This window comes from Calonectris borealis, chromosome 12, assembly GCF_964195595.1.
Source record: "Calonectris borealis chromosome 12, bCalBor7.hap1.2, whole genome shotgun sequence".
In the NCBI taxonomy this organism is placed as follows: domain Eukaryota; kingdom Metazoa; phylum Chordata; class Aves; order Procellariiformes; family Procellariidae; genus Calonectris; species Calonectris borealis.
Window position 1 is genome coordinate 23724768 of NC_134323.1, and position 23123 is coordinate 23747890.

Consider the following 23123-nt stretch of genomic DNA (forward strand, 5'->3'; position numbering starts at 1 on the left):
GAACGTACTTTAAGTGCAAAGAAATGTGCTAGCATAAGAGAGTTTCTTCCCAAATAATGATTCAGTCATTATCCTTGTGTGTAAGCATGCATATTGCTCCCCAGAGAATGGTTTTGAGGTGGAGGAGAAGGTACAGGTGGTTTGTGCCGTGTCTGAGGTACATGTTGGAGTACCTGGGAAAGGAACAGCTTGCCTGTGCTAGGGATTTGGAGCTGCTTGTGGTGGGTTGACCTTGGCCCTTCTTGGACCTGTGTTGTTTCCTGATGCTGCTTATGCAGATAGTTGCTGGTCTTTTGCCTGTTTGGTGATGCTCCTACACCATGATCCACCATTGATAATGGGGTTCCGTTCCACTGGGCAGGTGGAGGAGAGTTCCAGTGGGCCCTTCCATGGAACTTTCCAGAGCAGCTCGGAGGTTAGTTTCATGGAGTTTCATTAATGTGAAAAGAGGTAAAGAAAACAAAATGGATTAGCTGTGACAAGAGTGCAGGCAGGTTTATAAAAGAGTATGTATCTCCCATGTTCAGCAATGGCATAGGGAGGTTCTTGCACTTTCTGAATCTAAGGTCTGCAGGATAGATAATATCTCATGGCTTGCTATGCATGTCACAGTGTTCTAGAAATACGTTTACAGCAGAATGCTGAATGCCTGAAATAAAGCTTTTGATGGTCTGCTGTTACTTTTTGGGGGGTTTGTTGGGGTTTTTTGGGGTGGTGGTGGTGATCAATATTGCCTTTGAGCATGAAAGCCTGTTCTGGAAGTTAGTGGTTCTCAAACTGTTTAGATTAGGGTTCATGTAGTAGTTTGGCTCTTCCTCTTTCTTGACAAAGGTCATATTGCCTATGATCTTCCCTTCATATTGGGTCGAGTGTATAAACATGACGTGCCACATGTGGCTGACAGACTGTTTGGCAAAGGGAGACGAAAGAGGCTGGGAAAAGAATGCAAGGAAAGGAAAAAAGTCTTGATGAAATTGTCTTAGAGGCACTTGTGTTCAGATACTCTAGACCTGAATTTCCCTGTTTTGAAAATCAATGGTATAATGCACTCAGCAGAGTGACTAATGGTTTTGCTGACATTGTAGGGAGCAGATGCTACATGAAGAAGGGGAACAGAGCACCAAAACTGCTGAGTCTCTTTTGCTTTAGGGAGAAGATAAAAAAAAAAATTTTCTCCTTTGTCTCACTCTTCCCCATTATTTTGTGTTGGAAAAGAACAACTGTCGTGTTTGTCCTTGTCCAATTGTATCCATTCTTCTAGCAAACCAAGGCTACTTCCACCCAATTCAAAGCACCTATCTCTAGCCACCTTTTCTGCTTTGCTTCGACATTTTTTGCTATAATGGAAGTTTTCTGTAACCTATTGTCACACAGTCAAACACTTCTATTGCTAGAGAGTGTGTATGAAGTGTGGTAGAGGAGTTGTTTTGCTTCCTTTTGTAAGACTGCTGACTATGTCTAGATACAGTAGCTTCAGGGCCTGGGCCTCTCCAAGTCTCCCTAGAAGCACAAGAGGATTTCACTTAGCAGCATGAAAGAGCTCATAGGGCATCATCACGTTCTTAGATGTCTGATTGTTTTTTTTCATTTTGTGACGTTACATCCAATAGGATAATAGAAATATTTTTGTTGTTGTGCATTTTCTTTCAGAATGAAGATTCTAGAAACCTACTGGGACTACAAGGAAGCTGCATTAAATTATCAAGAAGCCTGGAAAGTGCTGCGTAGCCAAGCCCTGCCAGGTTGGATCAAGAATGCGAAGGAATACCTGCACTTCACATGAGAATACATGCGGATATGTAAATCCAGCCCTGTAAATAAGGCCTGATGCACAGCAGATACCTCTGCAGTTCAAGGGCCAGAAAAAGATGTCCTCTAGTTACTGTGCTGTAAGGTGGCAGGAGTGAAAAGGAAAGCAATTTAGAGAAGTCTTTATTTTGGTTGAGTTGAAGCCCCCTTTTTATTGAAATATAGAGAAGGATCATTGCAGACTTAAAGTTCTGAGCTGCATGAAACAACATGCCTCCAAAAGAAAGAGAGAACTTGAATTATGTGTGTATAAGCCTATCCTCTCAAATCCAGCACTAGCATGCAGAAAGACCAGTTGTATTGGTGAGGGGGGAGTCATTGTATGTGTTTGTAGACGGCAGGGGATTATGGAGAAAGGTGACTTGCATTACTCATCAGAGGATGAAAAATGGCCAGATGCCATTGCAGATGGGCTACAGGGTGAACTGCTGAAGAGAAATGATAGCAGTTATTGTAATTAAGCAAATAGCATTGCAAGGGCAGAGTCCTGTAGTGTACCTAAAGAGATAACCAGTAAATTTCCAGGCTCCTGGAGTTTACCTTTGTCCTTCCCTGAAATCTTGCAGAAACTATACCTTAACATACCTAGTTTCCCTTTGTTAATCAACAAGGTCTGTAGAGAACCTGCTGACCAGACTGGAATGTTCCCATTTCCTATCCAGCTGCAATATTAAAATGGGTTACATAAGGCTAGTTGTTCTGTAGTCTTGGCATCAGACTAGTTTTCAGATGAGCAGTTATATGATGTAAATTCTTTTAACTCTTCCCTAAAATTTGAGCCTGGCTGCTAGGAGAGATTGTTCCTGGTAAGATTTTCCTGTGCATTTGTAAAATACTTGTGAACTGTAGACTGCTGCTTTCTGCTACTTGTCAGGTTTAAAAGTAGTTTTAGAGGTGCTGAACACTGGTACTAACCTCATTTTTTGGATGGAGTTGAGGACATATTTAAGCCTAGAGTGAGTCAGTGAATACACAAAGAGAGGGAAGGAGCTAAAACAAAGCAGCATTTAAAAGGCTGAGGGACTAAGCCTGCAGGATCTTATACTCAACTGGATGGTATTTCTGGGATTGAAAGTATTTAAATGTTGCATCTGTTTAATTCCAAAATGTCAGGAAATGCTGTAGGCAGTACTAAGAAACCGATCTAAAAATCAGAAGGGAAAAATGCAGAGAGAAGAGAGAACACAATCTCTGCTTTTGGAAGAGGTAGCAAACTAAACTTTCATCATTGTTAGCAGATCTTTGGAAGAATTGCCCCTGGAAGGTAGCAGTTGACATGTTCCAAGCTTGTATCACTCCTTTGCACTGGAATAGCTGATGTGCTGAAAAACAGAGATAGGCAAGGCGTAGGGAGGACAGTAGAATGCAGAGACTCTGCCACAGGGGAGCAGAGTTGGGGGAGTGAAGTAGGGGGAATGAAGTACCCACAGTTCATGGTTAATGAGGACAACCAAACAATTGGTAATGGGAGCAGCAGAGCATGTAAGGGCACTGAGATTCCCAAGGCATGTGTAAAATGCTCTACAGAGCATATTGGTATTACCCAGGTAGGTCCTTGACTTTCCTAAACGAGTATGGGGACTGATGGTCCCTTTTTGCCAAACAGAGAAGCTGTAATCCTTATTTTGAGTGGGATGTCTTTAACAGCTTCACTATTGGAAAAATCATTCTGTTTTCAATCAGTAAGAAGGCAGGGCAGACCGCCTGCTTATCTTTAAGGAAGTCAAAACCAGAGCATAGAAACAAGTGTTTTTGTCCAAGCGAGAAAGTAAACAATCTGTTTGAGCTGGAGGCTGCATCCATGAGACAACTACCTTTGAAAAAGCAAGGTTTTGATCTTCGCAGTGTACTTTCACCGCTCACCTTACACAGGCTGGAGTGCTTACTGATCCCAGTACATTCAGAGTAATTGAAGACTATTCATATTGCTGTCTTTGTAGAAAAACAAACTGTGAGCCCAAAACAATGTGTAGCTTTTCACTAGGAGTTAAATCAGCTTTGCAATAAGCCCAGTAAGCATCGGAGGAAAGGAAGAGCTAGCGCTGCGCTGTTGAGGGCAGGAGGAGGTGGAGCCAGGCTTCCTTTCAGTTGGTACAAACTATTAGCTGGTTATGAAACCACACCTGCAGAACATGCTTAAGGTGTGAGTATGGAAATGAAGTGTGACTTACTTCTGGGAAGCTACTGTTGGGAAGGAAGGAAGGAAGGTGTTGGAGTAAAATTGGGAGCTGGATGTAGTTGAGGGGCCTAGCAGTTCCTTCTCTCAAAGCAAAACCACCCCGAGAATCTGATAATGTTGTTATAGGAGGGTTGCAGCAGTGGTTTACAGGTGGAAACAAGATAATTTTTGAGGAAAGACAATCTAAATTCATCTAGTACTCGTTTAATTATATCGGAGATGACATTTCAAGTTAGCTTAAAGATAGGTGATGTAGAAGTGTTGCTGTAGGAATAGTGAGGTATTTCTTTGTTTTCTGTCCAGTGTATAAACTGAAATGCCTTCCCAGTCCTGAAGGGTTAATAGAAAGTGAAGATCATATAGGACTCAGATGCTTTCAATAATTTTACAAGAGTGACTGTACTATCTAAAGAGATGCATTTCATCTATGCATTTCAAAAGGAAATCTCTTGCTGTTTTATTGCCATTTTAAGTGCATCTGCAGATGAAAAGTAAAGGTACTGCTGTAGAACATTTATCCTTGCATTCTCTGGAATTACTTGTGTACCTGGGCTCCTAAATCTAAACTCATAATTACAGAGACGTTAAAGAGAGTAGTTATGTGGTTTTTTTAGAGGCTTATGAAGGGTATTCCAAAAGTCACCGCCATCATAACGTTGGGAATAAAACTTCATCTTCCCTTGTTTTGTTTAGATATATCTATATGCTATCATGTAATTAGCTTTATCTAGCAGTTGTAAGTTACATTTTGTACTTTCTTGTTAACAGCTAGCAAAAAATACTACTTGATAACCATAGACAAACTGTTAAGTTTCAGCCTAAAGGAAACAGAACGTTTTCCAGTAATAAAAGGTAATAAAAAAATCATGGAAGAAATCATCAAAAAGTCTGTCCCCATCTTTTTTATAAGCCCCCTTTAAGTGCTGAAAGGCCACAATAAGGTCTTCCTGGAGCCTTCTCTTCTCCAGGCTGAACAACCCCAACTCTCTCAGCCTTTTTCCATAGCAGAGGTGTTCCATCCCCCTGATCATTTTTGTGGCCTTCCTCTGGACCCGCTCCAACAGGTCCATGTCTTTCCTGTGCTGAGGACCCCAGAGCTGGATGCAGCATGCAGGTGGTGTCTCACCAGAGCAGAGGGGGGAGAATCCCCTCCCTCGCCCTGCTGGCTACGCTGCTCTGGATGCAGCCCAGGATACGGTTGGCTTTCTGGGCTGTGAGTGCACATTGCCGGCTCATGTCCAGCTTTTCATCCGCCAGTACCCCCAGGTCCTTCTCGGCAGGGCTGCTCTCAATCCCTTCATCCCCCCGCCTGTATTGATACTGGGGGTTGCCCCGACCCAGGTGCAGGACCTTGCACTAGGCCTTGTTGAACCTCATGAGGTTCACACAGGCCCACTTCTTGAGCTTGTCCACGTTCCTCTGGATGGCATCCCGTCCCTCAGGCGTGTCAGCCACACCACTCAGCTGTATAGTAAAGCTGTTCTTTCATGTACTTGGTTCTGTAATGTCCTTACAATATCTACAGAATTTTTACTTGGAAAGGACGCATATATTTATATAACTACCTGTAACACAGCTATTGCTGGGTTTTTTGGGGGTTTTGGTTTTTTTGGAGCTGCTCGTGCAACTGTTTTAATCTGAACCCCTTACCAATTATTTCTCTCTCTGCAGTAACTCATGTACAAATTATACCTTCCAGTTCTCCGGCTCTCTAGTCTCCTATTTGTATCATTCCTTCTCCTAGGTGCCCTTTCCTTACATGCTATGCTTTTGTCACCTAGGTCCTACTTTCCAAATCCCATGGTATTTACTCCTCCATTGATAGCCTGCGGGCAAGCATAGCTCTTCTCCTGATGAGATCCAGTAGCTCTGAAGGTATTGGTTTTGGAACCTACAGATCGCTCCTTGTTTCTTCCTTGTATCATCATCCACATACTAAAGGTTGAAAAGCTGTACATACTAAAGGTTGAAAAGGTCTAGTAAATAATAAAAGCAGCTGTATAGTGTCAAGTAAATGTGATGTATAAGTTTCTGTCCAAAATTAAGGTAAAGAAATGACAGCACTGCTCTTTTGTGACAGGAATTTTTATTGTACTTGTTTGTTAATTGAGAAAGAGGAACATAATAGCTCAATTCAACATGATCAGCATCTTGCTCCTGCTTAGGATAAGCTAGCAAATCCAGTGTTCCCAATACTAATTTACTGTTTTTATTTTTCTTAAACTAACACCTCAAAACAGAATAAATGCATATTCTTCTGTTCATGTTTTAGTAGCCCAACTACTTCACTTTATTCTTTAATCAATGTCATCAAATGTATCCCCAAAGCAGTGAGGCTCTGGGAATTCATAGCCATGAGAAAAAAAATGCACAAAAACAACAAAACTTTTTTTTGATAATTTAACAGTCTAATAAAACAAGACCTATCAATATATTAAGAAATAAATCCAGTTACAAATGCATGTATATAGAAGGAACTTCTGTGGATGTCAGAACAAAAAATGATCAGCTATTTACAAGATACACAGCAGGATGGTATAGTAGCCAAGACCCACCATTCAGAAACCAAATGTGTTCTCTCCACTGTAGGCAACATACAAGAATCCATCCTCATCCTTTTCCTTCTCATAAAGTTGTCCCATAGTTAAGCTTGAAGGGGAAAAAAAGAGAAACTGTTTGCTTGGATCATGACAGTTGCAAATAGTATCAGTTAGAACCTCACATAAATAAGGATTAATAAAAGCTAAAACTTGTAAGTCTGTGTGTAAATTAAAATACAAAAATGAGGATATATGAAAAGCAGTTGACTCCTGAGTTAGCAAAATGATCCCGGGCTCTCTGCAGACTGTCTAGGTTTTTGTTACTTCTTCACAAATGCATTTGTCAGAATGCTTCCTTATTTCATTGGAAATTAGTCACTGAATGTATTTCGGGTTCTGAATCATGCATTATTGATACCGTGACTAATGCCAGGAGCAATAGCCTGACAGCGCCTTCCTTGAATGCAGCTGCATTAACGTCTTGCTTCTTGTGTGAACAACCTCATTTCTTCCTCCACCTGGTGTAGTTGTGAATGTTCAGCTGGTCTCAAGTCTATCAAACTTGTGCTTTTTGGACTCTTTCTTTGAGGTCCAGGTTGTTTGGGGGAGTAAAAGCTTTGTTTTCTATATTGTTAAAAAGTGATGACTTAAAATAGTGCTAGTACCAAAATGCGTGGGCAATAATTACAAGTTAGCCAGAAAGTAGTACTTTTTCAGTGGATAAGTTTGATCAAATGAAAATTTTCTTAAACTGAATAGGCATGTGGCCCTTCACAGTCTAAGCAGCTGCGGTCTTTAGGGCAATGTCTGTATTTTGAAAACAAAAAGAAACCCCAGCAATTACTTGGCCAGTACAACTGCTCCAACCATCTATCTACAGATGAAACGGGCAGTTGACATCAGTCAGTTGCACAAATGATGCCTCCTCAGCTCACCTTTGTCTGACTTCCCAAAACTGAGAAAAGGCTAGTGAATGGAAAGACGCAGACTGAATGTGAGCAATAGCAAAAATGATCATGGCTTTTTACCCAAGAGAGGAGCTGGGAAGAGTTGCAGGCAGTACTTGAAATGGAAGGGAATTGGTGAGTAGTAGATAAACTTCTGGATGAGGAGAGAAGGATGTCAAGAGTTAGTGTTCTATGTAATGAACTCTGCCTATGAGAGGAGCAGAGCCATTAACAGATTAGATTTTTGTTTATCTGTTAACAAGTTACCATTTTTGCATTAATAGTGAAGGTTCAAGGCCCTATTTTTCCAGCAGAGATGTGACATCTCATCATGAACATGTAAGATGAGACAATGTGCACTTTCTTTTTCTTCCCTGTTCCTAGCAGTTCTACAGCACTGTTAAGAAGATGACATATAGGCATTCCTAATACTCTCAGAAGCAAGCAAGCAGAAAAAGTTGGTTCTCACAGGTCGCTATTGTGTATCACAAAGTAAATAAAAATATTCCTAACTGAGTCTGGACAGGTTACCTGGAGGAACTGTTACTCTTACACAGGTAAGGATTAATAATAATATATCTAAGGCACGTAACATCATGACGTACTATTTCCTCAAATACTATTAAAGTATGTCGTATAGAAAGTAGTTGTAGTAGCTGCTTCTGCTATACATTATTCTGTATGTAGCAGACAACAATGAAACTTATTCCTTTATAAAAGCAATGTGAAAAACCTTTCTATAGTCATTTTGCATTTTGTGTTTATAGAAGAAAATAAGTAATTTTTAAAACAAGTAAGAGCAACTAGTTTGTAACGTCATAATTTCTTTGTAAGCAGACAGGTTAATGTTTTTTTTCAGAATAGTTGATGAAGTTTGCTTTTGAGTATTTAACATGCAACTTTTTTGTTACGTTGAGAATGATTTTTTTTTTGACATTGATGATGTAAACGTTCTTGCACTCAACCAAAGATATCATAATAATTCCAGAGCTCACCCTCTTCCCATGGAAGTAAATCATAATATATTTTTCAGTCACCTTTCCTTTCAGCTTAGCTCAAGAAATAAGATGTTTATCAAACTTGTAAGAAAAAAACCTATCGTGGTGAGATTAAGAGGTAATCAAACACCTCCTAAAATCACCAAATAAGCGTCAAAGAGGGGAGTTACTGTCCCTCTGATACGCACAGGCTTGTTGAGATGCTTCTGAACACCAAGTGAATAGCTTCTCACCTGGATTGTGGGACAGTCTTGTCTACAAAGAGGAATATTGCTTTCTCAGATGGCAGCTGAATCCTCTTCCTGATGATCCACATGAACTGGGCCACAGTGATGTCAGATGGAACTAAGTACTTCCTCTTGTCAATATCAACAATCTGAGATCCTGAGACCTTCTCCACTATGACCTGTAAAGCACAGGTGTGAAGGTCAGGCTTTTCAGGGTTGGTATGAACAGACAACTTCGGTAAATCGCTTGCTGGTACAGGCTTACAACACCGAGCAGAGGGGAGGAACAAAAAGGTTTCTTGACCACAACCAAATGAGAGGTAGCACTGGCTCAGCACTGTAAAATCTGATTTTACAACTGCACTGAAACCTACATTCATATACACGATGGCTCAAAGCTTCCTATGCCTGCAGCTGACAGTCATGGGGTAAAAAGATGCAATACGCCTAAAAGAAACTGTGACAGGAAAGTATATGCGTCTTATAACTTTCTGTACACCGATGATATGAAATTACTGCAATGTGGACCCCAAGTTGAACATGAGCCAGCAGTGTGCCCTGGCAGCAAAGAAGGCTAATGGTATCCTGAGCTGCATGAGGCAAAGTATTGCCAGCAGGTCCAGGGAGGTGATCCTTCGCCTCTACTGGCACTGGTGAGGCCACACTGGGAGTGCTGTGTCCAGTTCCGGGCTCCTCAGTACGAGAGAGAGACATGGACGTAATGGAGAGAGTCCAACAAAGGGCCTCAAAGATGTTTAAGGGATTGGAGCATCTCTCCTGAGGAAAGGCTGGGAGAGCTGGGACTGTCAGCCTAGAGAAGAGAAGGCTCAGGGGGATCTTATCAATGTGTATAAATACCTGAAGGGAGAGTGCAAAGAAAATGGAGCCAGGCTGTTTTCAGTGGTGCCCAGTGACAGGACAAGAGGCAGTGGGCACAAACAGAAACACAGGGGGTTCCCTCTGAACATCAGGAAACACTTTTATACTGTGCGGGTGACAGAGCGCTGGCAGAGGTTACCCAGAGAGGTTGTGGAGTCTCCCACCTTGGAAATACTCAGAAGCCATCTGGACATGGTCCTGGGCAGCTGGCTGTAGGTGGCCCTGCTTTAGAAGGGAGGGGTTGGACCAGATGACCTTCAAAGGTCCCTTCCCACCTCAACTGTTCTGTGATTTATTCATACCAAGACAGAAACGTCCTATTGTGTTTAAATATAACTAATTTTCAAAATGTTCTGAAGTTCCCCATGTGCACTATTGAAAAATAGTGTATTCTCTGACAAAGGCTTGGGGGGCAGCAGCAAGAGAGGAATTGGCTTCTGCTGAGACATTCAAAGCACAGGCAGCTTGAAAACTAATTGGTGATTGAAGGAAGGAGTCCAGGGCTTCTGTCTTCTCACTTACTGCAGTTGATAGTGACAAACTGAGGAATCCATTTAACCATATTCCTTCCTTGCCCCTTTCAGCTGTAGTGGAGTCATGAAAAATTCAACTAGACTGTGGCGCTGGTACCTGAGCGAAGGTGATCTGAGGAAGTCCATTCCCTTTGTACAGATACTGCTTATTTTGTTTTTGTCACTGTCACAATATAAAAAGACAGCAGAATAGAACAGAATAGTTCAGTTGCAGGGGACCTACAATGATCATCTAGTCCAACTGCCTGACCACTTCAGGGCGGACCAAAAAACTAAAGCATGTTATTAAGGGCATCGTCCAAATGCCTCTTAAACACTGACAGGCATGGGGCATTGACCACCTCTAGGAAGCCTGTTCCAGGGTTTGATCACCCTCTCTGTAAAGAAATGCTTCCTAATATAAAGTCTGAACCTCCCCTGGCACAGCTTTGAACCATTCCCAGGCGTCCTGTCCCTGGATCCCAGGGAGAAGAGCTCAGCTCCTTCTCCATGTCTCCTCCTCAGGAAGCTGCAGAGAGCAATGAGGTTGCCCCTCAGCCACCTTCTCTCCAAACGAGACAAACCCAGAGTCCTCAGCCGCTCCTCATAGGACATGCAAGTGTGACCATCATTGCTTGAAATCTTGTGTTACACAGAATTCTAGTTTGCAACAAGCATTTTAAATTGTCATATGACTAAATAAAATCCCACAATATGAAGAAATACAGGTTTAATATACACACCATCTCCACCCTTCCAACTTAACTGTCTTCTTTAAACAATGACCCAAGTTGCTCCTAACAGATGACAGAACCAACTGCCTTGATACGGTGTATAGCAAAAGGAAAAAAAAAGGAAGAAATGTTAGAAATAAATTTCAGTAACACTGAAGCTAAAAAATCAGTATTTAGGTAAATGAGAGGGAGAACCACCAGCCTAGTATCTAATCTGCCATTTCACCTGTTGTGGACAAGCCAGAGATGCCAAAATGGCTCTCAGGCTTCCATCTAGAGCATTAGAGTATTCATTAATACCTTTTTTTTTCTCTCTGAAGTCTTTTGTATTCATCTATGCAGCATACTGTACCATTACACAACACGTACCAGTATGTCAGAAACTGTCATGCTAAGTAAGAGGCATGTGCATACTTCAGGTAACTCAGTGCAGAGTTGAAGATGCCGTGTTATATCTGAATACAGTCAAAACTCTGATAGAGTTGCAGTGTGAACTGTGGTATAATGCAAGGTTCTAGCTGGCCATAGAGCACGTTCATTTTTTGACAGCGCTTTGCAGTACTGCTTTTGATTTGACATCCATGCTCTCTGCATTTCTGTAATTAATCCAGCAATGATTATTGACTTCCCACAGCTAGCCACCAAACATTTTAGCCAGGCTCAACAATGCCTCAAGGAAAAGAAATGAAGCATGGCTGCAGTACGCTCTGGAATACCAGCTGGCCTGCCAAGGATGGCAGTTGAGCACTCCACCAAATCACCAGAAAGGTGCTATGATGTGTTCTTGTCTGTGTGCCTCTGCTGTACCAGACATACTGCCAGATAATCCAGCAATGTATGCATCTGATATTAAAAACTACATGATTACAGCTTCAGTTGATTGGATGAAGTTAGAGGATGGGCAGTGAAGCCATACTAATTATGTGTAGGTTTTAGCTATATATGAATAAAAAAAATAATCACAACCCATGCTTATGCTACTAGGCCACCATAGGAACTTGGCTATTCTCTGCCTACACTGGGAGCATTTGGTAACAGAAAGCAGGTAGGAACCCAAGCAGAGATGCCTAGAGAAGATGATGTTTGCAGCATTAACAGGCTTTTGTTTGCAACTTTGAAAAAAGACTGCCTATGTTAATCACTATTTTAGGATGTCTGTAGACTCAGGTCTGCAATAACATACTGATTTTATCACTGGAAACCAGATATTTTTTTTTAACGTGTTATTCTGAATATAACTGCATTCTAAGGCATATTGTTTGTTCCACCATGTTTCTGTTGTCAAGGTACGACTCACTGATGCTATTCTGCTTTGTATTATGCTGAACTGACATTCTTACTTCATATGTTAGGACATCAGAAATTGATTGCAGGTGGCAAGATGGCCACAAACAAAAAGCAACAGGTACAGGAGGAAGGAGAATTAAGTATTACTTGTGGAAAGGACCTGACGCTTATTGCTCCAAGGCTAATTCTTGAAGGAAAAATGCAGCACGTGGGGAAATAAGGCTTACAAGAGGTTCCAGTGAATCCATTCCTTAGCTCTGCATTCCCCATTGCTACAGCATACAAGTAATGCTCAAGTAAATTTACAAAATATGCTATCTTATGATCTGGAGAGACTACTTATAATTTCTTCAGCTCTGCCTTACAGAAACAGAAGGAGGGCATAGTAGCTGCCCCTTGCCATTTAGTATGAGGGAACTGTAAAGAGGACCAAGAACAGCCTAAAAGGAATATTGAAGCCTTAACAACTGATACTTTTTTTTTTTTTACAATAACACACAAGGCATTTTAGGTTCATAATGCAGAAACTGTCATAACTGGAAGTCAAGGCTGTTGGTGAACTGCTTCTAGTAAAACTTTAACCCTTAGACCACTTGATTCCCCAGGCAAATTTAAAATTGCAGTGCTTAGCAAGCATGAATTTCTTTCACCTCCCATTTTATTCCTAAAAGGTCTAGCCTAGGATAGAGGCAGACTGTTCATATATTATCTTAATAGGTTTGAACCACTGAAACATCTCTAAATCCAGGTAGACAGATACAGCAGCTGAGAATTGAAGTCACTTTGACCTATGTCACTCTGGATGCAGGCTATAACCTGGAAAGCAGGAAACATACATTAAGTCTGAAAAACACTTTTGACTATTAAATGCCAAAAATATATTTGATACCAACTATTTTGTGAAAGATACATGGCTCAATCTGAATAATCGGGCAAAAAACATGGATTGGCCCAAAGCATCACACTGCAATTTGAGATTTAATTCCTGTATCCATTCACACCTTGCTGTCCATTCCTGATACAGCATCATGTAATTCTGATTCACACTATGAGTTTCAATGTCTCTTTTTCCCCTAGGGTTATGAAAGATATTCTTGAAACGGACAAATGGATATTTGTGGAGATGTATGGTCATTAGCATGCTAGCATGCTGTAGTCTATATATGAGGGGGTAGTTAGCCAAGCAGAGAATGGCAAGGATTGGATCAGCTTGCCAGACTGCAACTGGAGAATATGCTGTGACTAGGTGCAACTCAGCAGCAGAGAAAGTCAATGGGATTAGAGGTTCTTCTCTGGGCTGCACTGTCTAATGGGTAAGTTATTTACCAAAAGGTCAGATAGGAGTGGCACTAACTGGCATGTGGTCAGATGGGCTGTGGGAAATTTTACTCACAAGCAGGTAAGTTGAGAATGTGGACGTGTTGCTAGCTGTTACATAACAGTGGTCATTTCACTGACGGAAACACGATAAACCTGATTGCGGAGTGGAGAAGAGAGGTCATTCACTATTTAGCAGGTAGGTAGGTATTAATGCAGAAAGGAGGGGGTCACCCTTGCACTGGTTCACAGGGTTTGTGGTGCACGGGGAGATCCACCAGGATACGACTGGTTATAGGCATGGAATACATGAGGGAAAATCACCTTCCTCATATAGCCAGGATGGAAGATTGTCAAGGTTTAAAGAATTTATGATCTTTCTTGGGATCAGGCACAGAATGAATCCTCAAGGCACTGAAGGCATTTGCTGGGATATAATTGCCATTAGAAGAAACCAGGACACTTGATAAACCATAAACATGCCTGGAAAGTGGTTAGAAAGTCAGGCACTCTCGCTTACTTGTCAATATGCACTAGGGCAGAGGAGGGAATGGTGGATTAGTTAGATGTGTTTGGGGCCTCTTTAAAACATCTAAGGACACAAAAGGGAAAATGAATTTACTTAGTAGGATCTGATGAAAGAGGAGAGGGCAGGATGCAAACAGCTTATCCACCTTTGCCTCTAAGTACTCAGATGAAGCTGGCTTGGTTACTCACCGGGACACGGTCAGGGTATTTGGCTCGGATTTTTGCCGACTCGACACATCTGTGCTCTGTGAACAAAACTCGTAATTAGTCATTGCATAGCAATTGTATCGCCAGTGTCCCAGGCACTGAGGGCAGAGCCCGCAGGGACGGGAGCCTGCGGGGACTGCGGCCGTCTTGGCCCCGCCGAGCGGGTCTCCAGCCGTTCAGGGAGGCCGTCCCCGGGCATCGCGCCACCCTTCGGCGAGGGCCGCAGGCGGCTGTCCGCCCAGAGACAAGACGACCTGCTCCGGGAGCCGACCGGGGCACGCAGAGTCGGGAGGCCCCGGGGCAGATGGCGACACAGGAGACGGAGGGCGGCAGGGCCGCCAGCGGGCAGCGCCTGGCCCGGGCCCAGCCTTACCCAGCGCGTGGTCCTCCTTGAACATCCACTTCATGGTGCGGGCCGGCGGGAAACGGAGCCAGCGGCGGCGAGGCCCGTGTGTGGGCGGGCGGGGGCTCGTGCTGGGCGGCCGGGCCTGTCGCTGTCACAGTCCCCGTCACAACAAAAACAGCCACGGCTCGGCAGGCGGGACTTCCGGCTCGCCAGTTCCCTAGCAACTACCCGAAACCCAGCGCTTCCGGTCGGGGGATCGAGGGGCGGGGCTGTAGCATCCGGGCATGCAGTCACGTGGCGGGTGCGAGGCCACGCGTCGGTCCCGCCCGAGGCGTTCCCGGGGCGCTCAAAGCCGCACCACGGGCTCCGCCGCCGCGGCAGGTGTCCCCGTCTCCGTCCTCCTGCTGTTCCCGGGCGCTCTCCTGCCACACCGCAGTCGTCGGTCCCGGAATGCAGCGGTACACGCTCATTGGCTGGTGCGCCCGTTCCCCCTCGGTGCCCTGAAGTGCTGATAGGCGCGGCGTCCCGTCAGTCTGGCGCCCCGCCGTTGCCACGGTGAGGGCGCGGGCTGGGGCGGGCGGCTCGCGATGGCTGGCGTGGAGCTGTTCTCGCATCCCGCGCTCCACACGCGCTACCGGGCCGGGCTCTGCTCCGCCGCGGCGCTGGTGCTGTTGCTCATCACGGTGCTCACCTACGTGCCGCCGCTGCTGGTGGCCTACCGAAGCCACGGTGAGCGCCACTCGACCCCACGCGGCCCGGCCCGGCCCGGCCCGGCCCGGCGCGGACCTGAGGCCTCGCGCTGTGTCTGCCTGCAGGTTTCTGGCTGAAGCAGAGCTCGTACCTGGAGCAGCCTACTGTGCAGTTCCGGTACGAGGTGCTCTTGGTGGCCACCATCGGGCCCGGCCCGGGCAGCTTCTTGGCGTGGAGCACGTTCCCAGCGTTCAACAGGCTCCAGGAGGACCGGCTGCGAGTCCCATTCCTGTCGGTAGGCCTGCCCGGGGCGGGCCCGGCAGTGGTGATGGGAAGCTGGGCTGGAGAGTGGGACCAGGGGAGCGGCAACGGGCCCAGGGGATAAGTGTTGGCAGTGCCGGTGAACAGGCAGCCTATCATGCACTGCCACCCTCAAGTAGCAGCAGCTTCATGCATAACCTCGTGCCTCACAGCAAAATTCGCTTGGAACAAGTGATTTTTAACCAGTCCAGTTTCATTCCCTCTCGGTGTTACAGAATCATTTATATTGGTAAAGACCCTTAAGATCATCAAGTCCAACCATTAACCTGACACTACCAAGTCCACCACTAAACTATGTCCCTAAGCGCCACTGGTTGCATGAACACATCAGTTTACTTTCCTCAAATTAGTTGCGCCCCGCCAACCTTCCCCACCACGTGGCTTATGATCTGAAGTTTGCAGGGGTTGATAGGTAGCCCCTGGTTTTGAAAGCAGGTATGTGTTTTCTAAAGCACATAGCCTCTGCCCTGCAGCCATTGTTCCTTCTGGGATTCAACAGTGGCAGTTATTTTTCTGTGTTACCTCTGTTATGAGTCCTGTTACGCTTGCAGATAGCTGAAGTACTGGGCATTTGTGGCACAAAAGTATAGCAAGACTTGGCTTGCAACCAGGAATTGGCATACAGAGACCATTAAGAGGGAGGCTGCAATGGCAAGAGGCAAAAGCCTGGCCATCAGTCACACATTTGTACAGGATGTGACAGAATATCCAGCACTAAGATATGCTTTGTAGCATGCAGGGGAGATGGCTGGAATGGCATAGGGCAGAAGAGACCTTGAAGAGTCTGATGAGCTCTCCCTCCATGGGGGGGCATATGAGACATTGTATAACAGACAAAATTGCAGGCTTCTTGCTTGTCTCTAGTCCTGTGTCTATAAAGTCAAGCAGCTTTTTATTGCTTTCCTAACTATGCAGTTTATTTGCTTCCTTAGTATGTGCATGCTGCAGTTGCAGAGATCCCCTGAGGTTTCACCTCTTTTGGTTTTCTTTCTAACAGAAGTTCCTGTCTTTAAAAAAAATTCTTATTCTTTTAGACTAGAGAAGAAGACAAAAATCAAGATGGCAAAATGGATCAGTTGCATTTTAAATTGGAACTTCCGCTACAACCTACAGAGGATGTAGTTGGTGTTCAGCTGATTCTGCTCTTTTCCTACGAGCTTTATGTGAGCATTTTTGTTTTATTTGTTGTGACATAGACCCAGTGTAATATTCCAGTAGTGGTTATGCAAAGGATGAAAGAACCTTTCCACATTTAAAATTTGTATCTAAAAGATTTATTTTACTAACAAATATTTAATTTTCTCCTCCTCTGCTGGGTCATTCCTAGTCTAGCTCTGTTGCGTATTTTGATATGTTTTGTTAGAATTTTTTTTTTTTAAGCTGTGTATTCTCTTGGGCTGTAGTGCAGCATAGAGGACAGAGATGCACAACAGTGGCTATCAGTGTGGGTGGCACCAAGAAATAACTGAGAGTCTTGCAGTAGGCAGAAGGATGTGCATTCTTACATACTGCTGTGTTTTGACATAACCAGTTAGTTTTCTGAGGTGGACGGGCAGGCTGTTGCAGCAGCCTAAAACTCCATAGAGTCGGCAATTAGTATCACAGAGAGTTCCAATATTCACAACACATTTGTTTTATAGTAAATGTCAAAATTTTCCTTCAGATTGAGTGGTTGATAAGGGCTGAGGAACTTCCTTGTTTGGTCCTTATTGCAGAGCAGGAATCCTTAGCTGGCTTTGACTGCTGAGTATTTTAAAGTGTGTCTCCAATTAATGTGTTTACTCATCTTGCTGCTTTTCACATGTTATGGCAAGTCAAATCTTTCTGTCATTAGCCACAGACTGTTGGACTTCACTGAATTTCCTGTGGAACTGGGGTTTATAAAGTTAGTTAACTAACAACTAAGGTAGTTCACTTAAAAAAAAGTAATTAATATTTCTTATTTGGTGTTCCCTGGTTTAGACTAATGTGACGATCTGAAACTTGGGAGTCAGGAAAAAAAATCAAATCCATGCAGAATATCTGTAGAAACAAAGGGATAGAAAAGTGTTTTGTGTTCCCCCCACCTCTAAATTCTCTTTTCTCGTGTTCACCATTTCAGAGAATGTCAACACTTGTGATGCAGAGCATGGCTTTTCTTCAGTTTTTTTCTCCTGTGCCAGGGTCTCAGCTCTATATGAATGGAGACCTGAAATTGAACCAGAAGCAATTACTGAACCATTGTGGACTGGATACCAGATACAACGTGAGGAAACTTTTTTCCTTCCTCATCAATTTCCCCCCCCCTCTTTATCCTCCTAGTACCATAGGTGACACCCTAATTATTTGTACTCCTGCACAGAGTGGAACCTAGAACTTTGGAACTGGTGTTTTCTTGTTAGGCTGAAAGGTGGAAGAGGTTATTCTGCCAAAATGTTCAGTCTGATGATTACGTGCATTCCTTCAAGGGCATGGTTACTTTGCGTAAGAAACTCGGTAGAATTGCTGTCTTAAAGAGTGTACAAATAATGCAAGCGTCTCCTTGTTGTAACAGGTGTCTGTGGTCAATGGCACAAGTCCTTTTGCGAGTGACTATGATCTAACAAACATCATTGCAGCATATTGGGATAGAAATGGTAAGCCTGAATGTGTAGCTGCGAATTACAGGACAGTAGTAGTTAGCGTATTGGCAGCTGTTCTGTGAGGATTTGAGTTCTATATTAATACTGAAAAGCCCCTTAACCTGGATGTTTCCTTTCCCCATTTTAGTGACAACAGTCTTTTCAGATCCCAACCCTGTCTGGATGACTGGAAGAGCAACAGATGCACCATTTATCATTAACGCCACTATTCATTACCCAGTGGAAGTTATCTTATATCCTTTGAAAAGGACTGCATAAACTGTGACATAACTGGGTTGCATTATTTGGGCCTTCACATATAGGCCAAATGAAAACTGTTTTCTTCTAGACTTGTTGCTAAACTTTTCCGTCGTTAGCTAAGCAAATGCTATAATTCTGGAGTTAACTGAATACCTATTTGCCAGTTCCTCCAGATCGTTCTCCTTGTGTAACCACTTTTTGCCTTTCTCTACTGGGAACTTGTATTGCTTTTCAGCCTTACTAAACTGGCCTTTAAGGCAGTTTCTTAGTCATTCACAGTGAATATCCTTAGTAAGTCTTGCTTTGCTCCTGCAGCACCTGTTGTCCCAATTGGTCATGGATGCCACTAGCAAAGCATGATACTGTATTCTGTGACTTAAAGCAAATCATTAGAAATCTGTATGCAAGGTAAGCTCACCAAATAATAACCCCCACAGCAGATGCGGAAATCTGTTTTGTGCAGAGAGAGACCTGGAATATTTTTGTCTGCAAAATAACTCTTCGTTCATTATGTTATTTACTCATTTTCTCAGACAAGAACGAGCTTGTGTGTAAAAGAATCTGTGTGGAGCACATTTCTTACAAGGTTTGTTTACCTGCCTGAGTATTACCAATAACTACTTGCTGGTGAGTCAGGGACGAAATAGGCACTTTCCACAGAATTGATTCAACTGTCTTCTAGGACAGACATTCTCTGCAGCTTTTGTTACATACTACAGTAAAAGGCTTTTAGGGGTTTCCATGGCTCAAAGGCTTTGCATTTGCCACACAAACTGATATCTAATGAGTTTTGTGCCTTTCCACCTCTGAGTTCCTTTGCTGAGTTATTGCAGTGGTGGTATCAGAAGCTTCTTCATTTACACTCCTTGACTTTCTTTAAATATCAGCCAGGATTTTGGGAAATTATTAAATTTGCCTGGATCCAGTATGTCAGCATTCTCCTTATCTTTCTTTGGGTGTTTGGTAGGATTAAAATGTTTGTGTTCCAGAATCAGGTGTTGACTACAACTCCAATATCACCAGTTCTGCCTGTGTCTCCAGTACTGTCCTACAAACAGCACCAGTCCTGAGGAGATGCCTGAGAACACTTTAAAGAAATGCAGTTCAAAATTAGATACCTGCTTTTATTCTCTATACAGTTTTTACTTTGGAAGACCAGAACTTTGTAAGTATGTTCCAAGTATGTTCTGTTTGTGCTTTCTTTTTAAAATACATGTTCATTCATCTGTTTCTCTGGGAACACTGCTTTGGGACTGAAAATTAGTATTTTTGACAGTTAAAGAAGAACCTAGTTTTTTTTGCAACTGGAACACGCTTCAAAAACCAGTAGAAAGCAATGAGACTGCTTTTGCATGATCTTAATTTTGCTAAGCCTTGAAGACTGAAAATAATATGCTAACAGTAACAACATAAGCCATTTTTACTGTCTTGTAAATTAATTCACTGCTGAGTTAGAGTTCTGTCAAGAGCTATTTGTACATGCATTTATATGCACTATGAAAGGAATGTGGAAAAAAGTATGAATGAGTTAGTGTCAGAGCCACACTTCTGTAACTGTGGCTGTATGTGCTCACTGATTTAGTTATTAAATTGGATGATGGATAAATTCAAGGTTGATGTGAGAAACTGGGTTGTGGGTGATAGTGTCTGCAACTTTTGGCATTACTGTTGGCATTATGATTGTAGCACTAGACCATTAATTGTGAATTGGCAATAGCAAAACAGAGAAACCTGGTATTTATTTAGAGAAAACTAACCAAAAAAATAGAGAAACTTTAGAGTTCCAAAGCAAGTGCATAATTACTTTCAGAACTTAAATGGTAATTTAGAACAGATAAAAATTAAATCAATTATAATCACCTGGTAAGCACTGAAAAAAGACCCTCATTCTTGGGGGGGGTAGGGAAGATTATTTAATTTTATTTTCTCTTTCTGGGCTTACTTTTTATGCCAGACAAGCTTGAAAGAGAAAACAATAAAATTTCCATTGTGTTTTCAGTTTTGTAGTTAAGATTTAATTCTAGCAAAGCAGTGTTATGGCAGTAGAGCGTCTAAAACAATTCTAGATGCTAGTTAACAAAATTCTGAGTGTCTTTGGTTCTCTTGAACTCTTAAGACATGGTGCAGCTATGAAATGTGAAAGAGCAACTTGTATAGCAGTACCCCATCTTTTGGTCGTTGTCCTCTAGAATTCAATATCCTGGCAGTTTGGAAACCTGCCTATTCCTTTTTCTTTTCTCCTCAAAACGGCCAGCTTCTTTTTGAATTTCTGTTTAAGCTTATTTTAAACTTTGTAGTCTTGCAGCTTGCATTTCTCCCAACTTTTACATGCTGGATGGACTCCAGCCTATTCTTCAGTGCAACTGAAACATTAATGTGGGGAGCCATGTCTTGGTTACTCAACACACTTTTGTGCTTGTGAAATTTACGTACTTATATGTGAATTGTAAATTATTGCAAGGAGCATTCACTGTATATACATATATATATCTCGGTTTGAAATCTCCAGTTTGCTCTTTGAAGTCTGTACCTGGCAGCCTAGGACTACTGATAACTTTGTATCAGAGTGCACAGAGTCAAAGCAACTGCCTACTGCTTTTTAGTGTTTCTAGGCACTACATAGGATGAATGAAGGGGCCTGTGAGCTTGTTTCCCCAATATCTCAAGCTGATGTACATCTGGTCTGCTATAGTCCCAGTTCTCCTTTGCAGTGTGATAGTGCTTGTGTGACTGCATGAGTTAACTCAGGGAGTTCATTATGGTGAAGATCATCTTTACCAAATATACTCACTACTCACTTTTTCAGACAAGTCAGTTCCCTGAACAAACTTGGTATGGGTCTGCACAAGCATTAGGGTGGGCATAAGCAAGGGATGGAGAGACCACAGAACCCCATTTTAAGGGTTTGCGCTGTTGTACTCCCACAAAAATGGCATGTGTAACAGCCCTCCAAGCTGAGCAGAAGCCTGTTCAAGGTAGCAACTGGAATGTGAAGGAGGATAATGCCAGAAAACAACAATAATACTGGGAGACTCCATTACCCCTATCTCACTTTTCTCTCCTATTGTATCCTTCCACATTAAGTTATGACAAATGACGCTGCTCAGAGCAACAGTTCAGTGAATGCGTATGAGATAAATGGTGAATAGGTCTGGTTCAGGAAATACAGAAAAAAAAGATCCTTATGTCTATTTTCCTTGAGAAGGAGAAAGCTGGAAAAAATCCTCTACAATCATTTAAGAGGAGAACTATTTAAGTTAAAAGGAGGAAATAAAAAAAAGTTAATTGCTTGCAGGTGGCATGTAACTGTTTAGTATGACCTGAAGCAATCCCTGCATTTCTTTCTTGTGAAAGAGGCGTGTTTCATGACTGGGACTAGTAAGTGAATGCAGTGTAAAAGGAGCAGTAAAGGCAGATGTGACTACAACAGGGAAGAAAACCTGTTTGTGATACCTCTGCTACGGTAACCCTGGATCACTTTTATACTGACCATAGTTCATGGTTCATAGTTCTGACTCCTTTTTCAAGCTGGGAGAGGCATTCTACTTCTGTAAGTAACCAAGCAATGGAAAAAAAGGTAGGTAAGATTTTATGGCTGTCGCAATAAACTGAACTACAAAGAAAAAAAATACCAGAGAATCCACTGCAGCTAGCATTAAAGGAGCTTTAGGAAGGAGGAGTCTTTCTTGGAAGACTCTCTGTGAGGACGCTTCCTTTAGCTTGCTAAGCCACAGAAAATAAAAAGACAAATAAAAATATCACTGCAATCCACCACAGTGCCACTACACAGATCTTCTGTGTACACATATGCCAGAGAGCAATCTAAGTGCTGTTCATTGAGAAGGGACACAGAGGCATGTTAGGATTAATCGGGTTTCTGTAAGTGGCTCTGTAAGAGGAAGAAGTAAGTAGCTGGTTAAAAGTCCTGTGCATAAATAAAAGGGGGAATGCGGACTGTAAGAGCTATGCTTCAGGCGTTTTTTAAGAGGTGATGCTAGGATGAAAGAAACCACCTCTATGCTTATTTCTTAACTAGCCAAGCATCCTGTTCGCGAGGTTAGGACCTCTCGGTCCTTCTCGCACGAGGCAGGCAGGATGCGGCCGCGCCGAGCGCGGCCCTGTGAGGCTGCGGCTGGGCCGGGGGTGGGCCGGGCCGGGGGCGAAGACGGTTGTGGCCGGGGGGCCTGAGGCGCTGGGGAGTGCCGCGAGGGGGAGGCCCTGGGCCGGCCGCCGCAGGCCGCTAGGAAATGCAGCGGGCCGCAGGGGATGCAACGGGCCGGCTCCGGTGAGACTGGCGGGGCCCTGCGGGCCGTGGGCGGGCGTTTGCAGGAGGCTCTCCGCTGGTGGCGGGTGCTGCGCTATGCGGCTCGGCGGGGCGGGGCGCCTCTGCCAGGCTGCGCCTTTGCCCGGCGATGCTCCGGCTGCGGGGCGGATCGGCTGCTTCCCGGGCTCCTCCCGCCGCCCCGGCGCCTCGGCCACGTCTGAAAGCGGCTCATTGTCTCTATAGGCAGCTCGGATCCGCGGCGGTGCCGGGAGGCGGCGAGAAGGTACGGGGAGACCGGTGCGGGGGGGATGTCGCACAGGGCTCCTCGTCCCGGCCGGCGAGCCGGGCGATGGCAGACCTTTTTTTTCGGTACCTAACAACGGTGTTTATAATCACTTGCACTACGTTTCAGGGGATGTTTTTAAGCCGTTCGCACACGCCTCTGCTTGTGCTGGGGAAGTAGCGGTAATACCCGGT

At 43.7% G+C, this 23123-nt stretch overlaps 4 protein-coding genes across 24 annotated transcripts in view; 3 read left to right on the forward strand and 1 right to left on the reverse strand.

The window, feature by feature from the left end:
• The window catches only part of ADAT1 (adenosine deaminase tRNA specific 1), a 32736-nt gene extending 24758 nt beyond the window's left edge, over positions 1 to 7978 (forward strand). For 10 of the 14 annotated variants that reach the window (XM_075161769.1, XM_075161763.1, XM_075161766.1 and 7 more), the window contains one exon: positions 1651 to 4874. In XM_075161769.1, the coding sequence (XP_075017870.1) occupies positions 1651 to 1783 (133 nt within the window). In that variant the 3' untranslated portion in view covers positions 1784 to 4874. Of the gene's footprint in view, positions 1 to 1650; positions 4875 to 5769; positions 6409 to 7859 lie in introns of those variants that run through there. The other 4 variants (XR_012675447.1, XM_075161760.1, XM_075161761.1 and 1 more) reach the window with 4 other exon arrangements.
• GABARAPL2 (GABA type A receptor associated protein like 2) lies at positions 6056 to 14880 on the reverse strand. The gene is made up of 4 exons (XM_075161785.1): positions 14538 to 14880; positions 14147 to 14202; positions 8707 to 8879; positions 6056 to 6637 (listed from the first exon to the last, which is right to left on the reverse strand). The coding sequence occupies exons 1-4, from the start codon at positions 14569 to 14571 to the stop codon at positions 6547 to 6549; spliced, it is 354 nt and encodes a 117-aa protein (XP_075017886.1). The 5' UTR covers positions 14572 to 14880; the 3' UTR covers positions 6056 to 6546.
• Positions 14881 to 14974: 94 nt separating this feature from the next.
• TMEM231 (transmembrane protein 231) lies at positions 14975 to 22138 on the forward strand. Of its 3 annotated transcripts, none has more exons than XR_012675450.1 (7): positions 14975 to 15239; positions 15326 to 15495; positions 16556 to 16684; positions 17623 to 17766; positions 18055 to 18136; positions 18270 to 18790; positions 19372 to 19456. XR_012675450.1 is itself a non-coding variant. In XM_075161783.1 (7 exons), the coding sequence occupies exons 1-7, from the start codon at positions 15098 to 15100 to the stop codon at positions 19450 to 19452; spliced, it is 963 nt and encodes a 320-aa protein (XP_075017884.1). In that variant the 5' UTR covers positions 14975 to 15097; the 3' UTR covers positions 19453 to 22138. The 3 variants fall into 3 exon arrangements, 2 of the variants coding, with proteins under 2 accessions (XP_075017884.1, XP_075017885.1); XM_075161783.1 differs by having other exon boundaries at positions 18270 to 18375; positions 19263 to 22138; XM_075161784.1 differs by lacking the exon at positions 16556 to 16684 and having other exon boundaries at positions 18270 to 18375; positions 19263 to 22138.
• The window catches only part of LOC142087457 (carbohydrate sulfotransferase 5-like), a 43954-nt gene continuing 40295 nt past the window's right edge, over positions 19465 to 23123 (forward strand). For 4 of the 6 annotated variants that reach the window (XM_075161779.1, XM_075161780.1, XM_075161775.1 and 1 more), the window contains exon 1: positions 22843 to 22929. Coding sequence is in view for 1 of the 6 variants with exons in the window: in XM_075161773.1 (XP_075017874.1) it covers positions 22795 to 22929 (135 nt within the window). In the remaining 5 variants the exon portion in view is untranslated. Of the gene's footprint in view, positions 19548 to 22619; positions 22930 to 23123 lie in introns of those variants that run through there. The other 2 variants (XM_075161774.1, XM_075161773.1) reach the window with 2 other exon arrangements.

Bases quoted from the DNA above. Each gene is read 5' to 3' on its own strand.
- GABARAPL2 (XM_075161785.1), bottom strand. From the start codon at position 14,571: ATGAAGTGGATGTTCAAGGAGGACCACGCGCTGG. The intron at 14,203-14,537 runs GTAAGGCTGGGC...TTTTGTTCACAG, and splicing joins CAAGGAGGACCACGCGCTGG to AGCACAGATGTGTCGAGTCG. The intron at 6,638-8,706 runs GTGAGAAGCTAT...TTCCCCTTCAAG, and splicing joins AAGACTGTCCCACAATCCAG to CTTAACTATGGGACAACTTT.
- TMEM231 (XM_075161783.1), top strand. From the start codon at position 15,098: ATGGCTGGCGTGGAGCTGTTCTCGCATCCCGCGCTCCACACGCGCTAC. The intron at 17,767-18,054 runs GTGAGGAAACTT...TTGTTGTAACAG, and splicing joins GACTGGATACCAGATACAAC to GTGTCTGTGGTCAATGGCAC. The intron at 18,137-18,269 runs GTAAGCCTGAAT...TCCCCATTTTAG, and splicing joins AGCATATTGGGATAGAAATG to TGACAACAGTCTTTTCAGAT.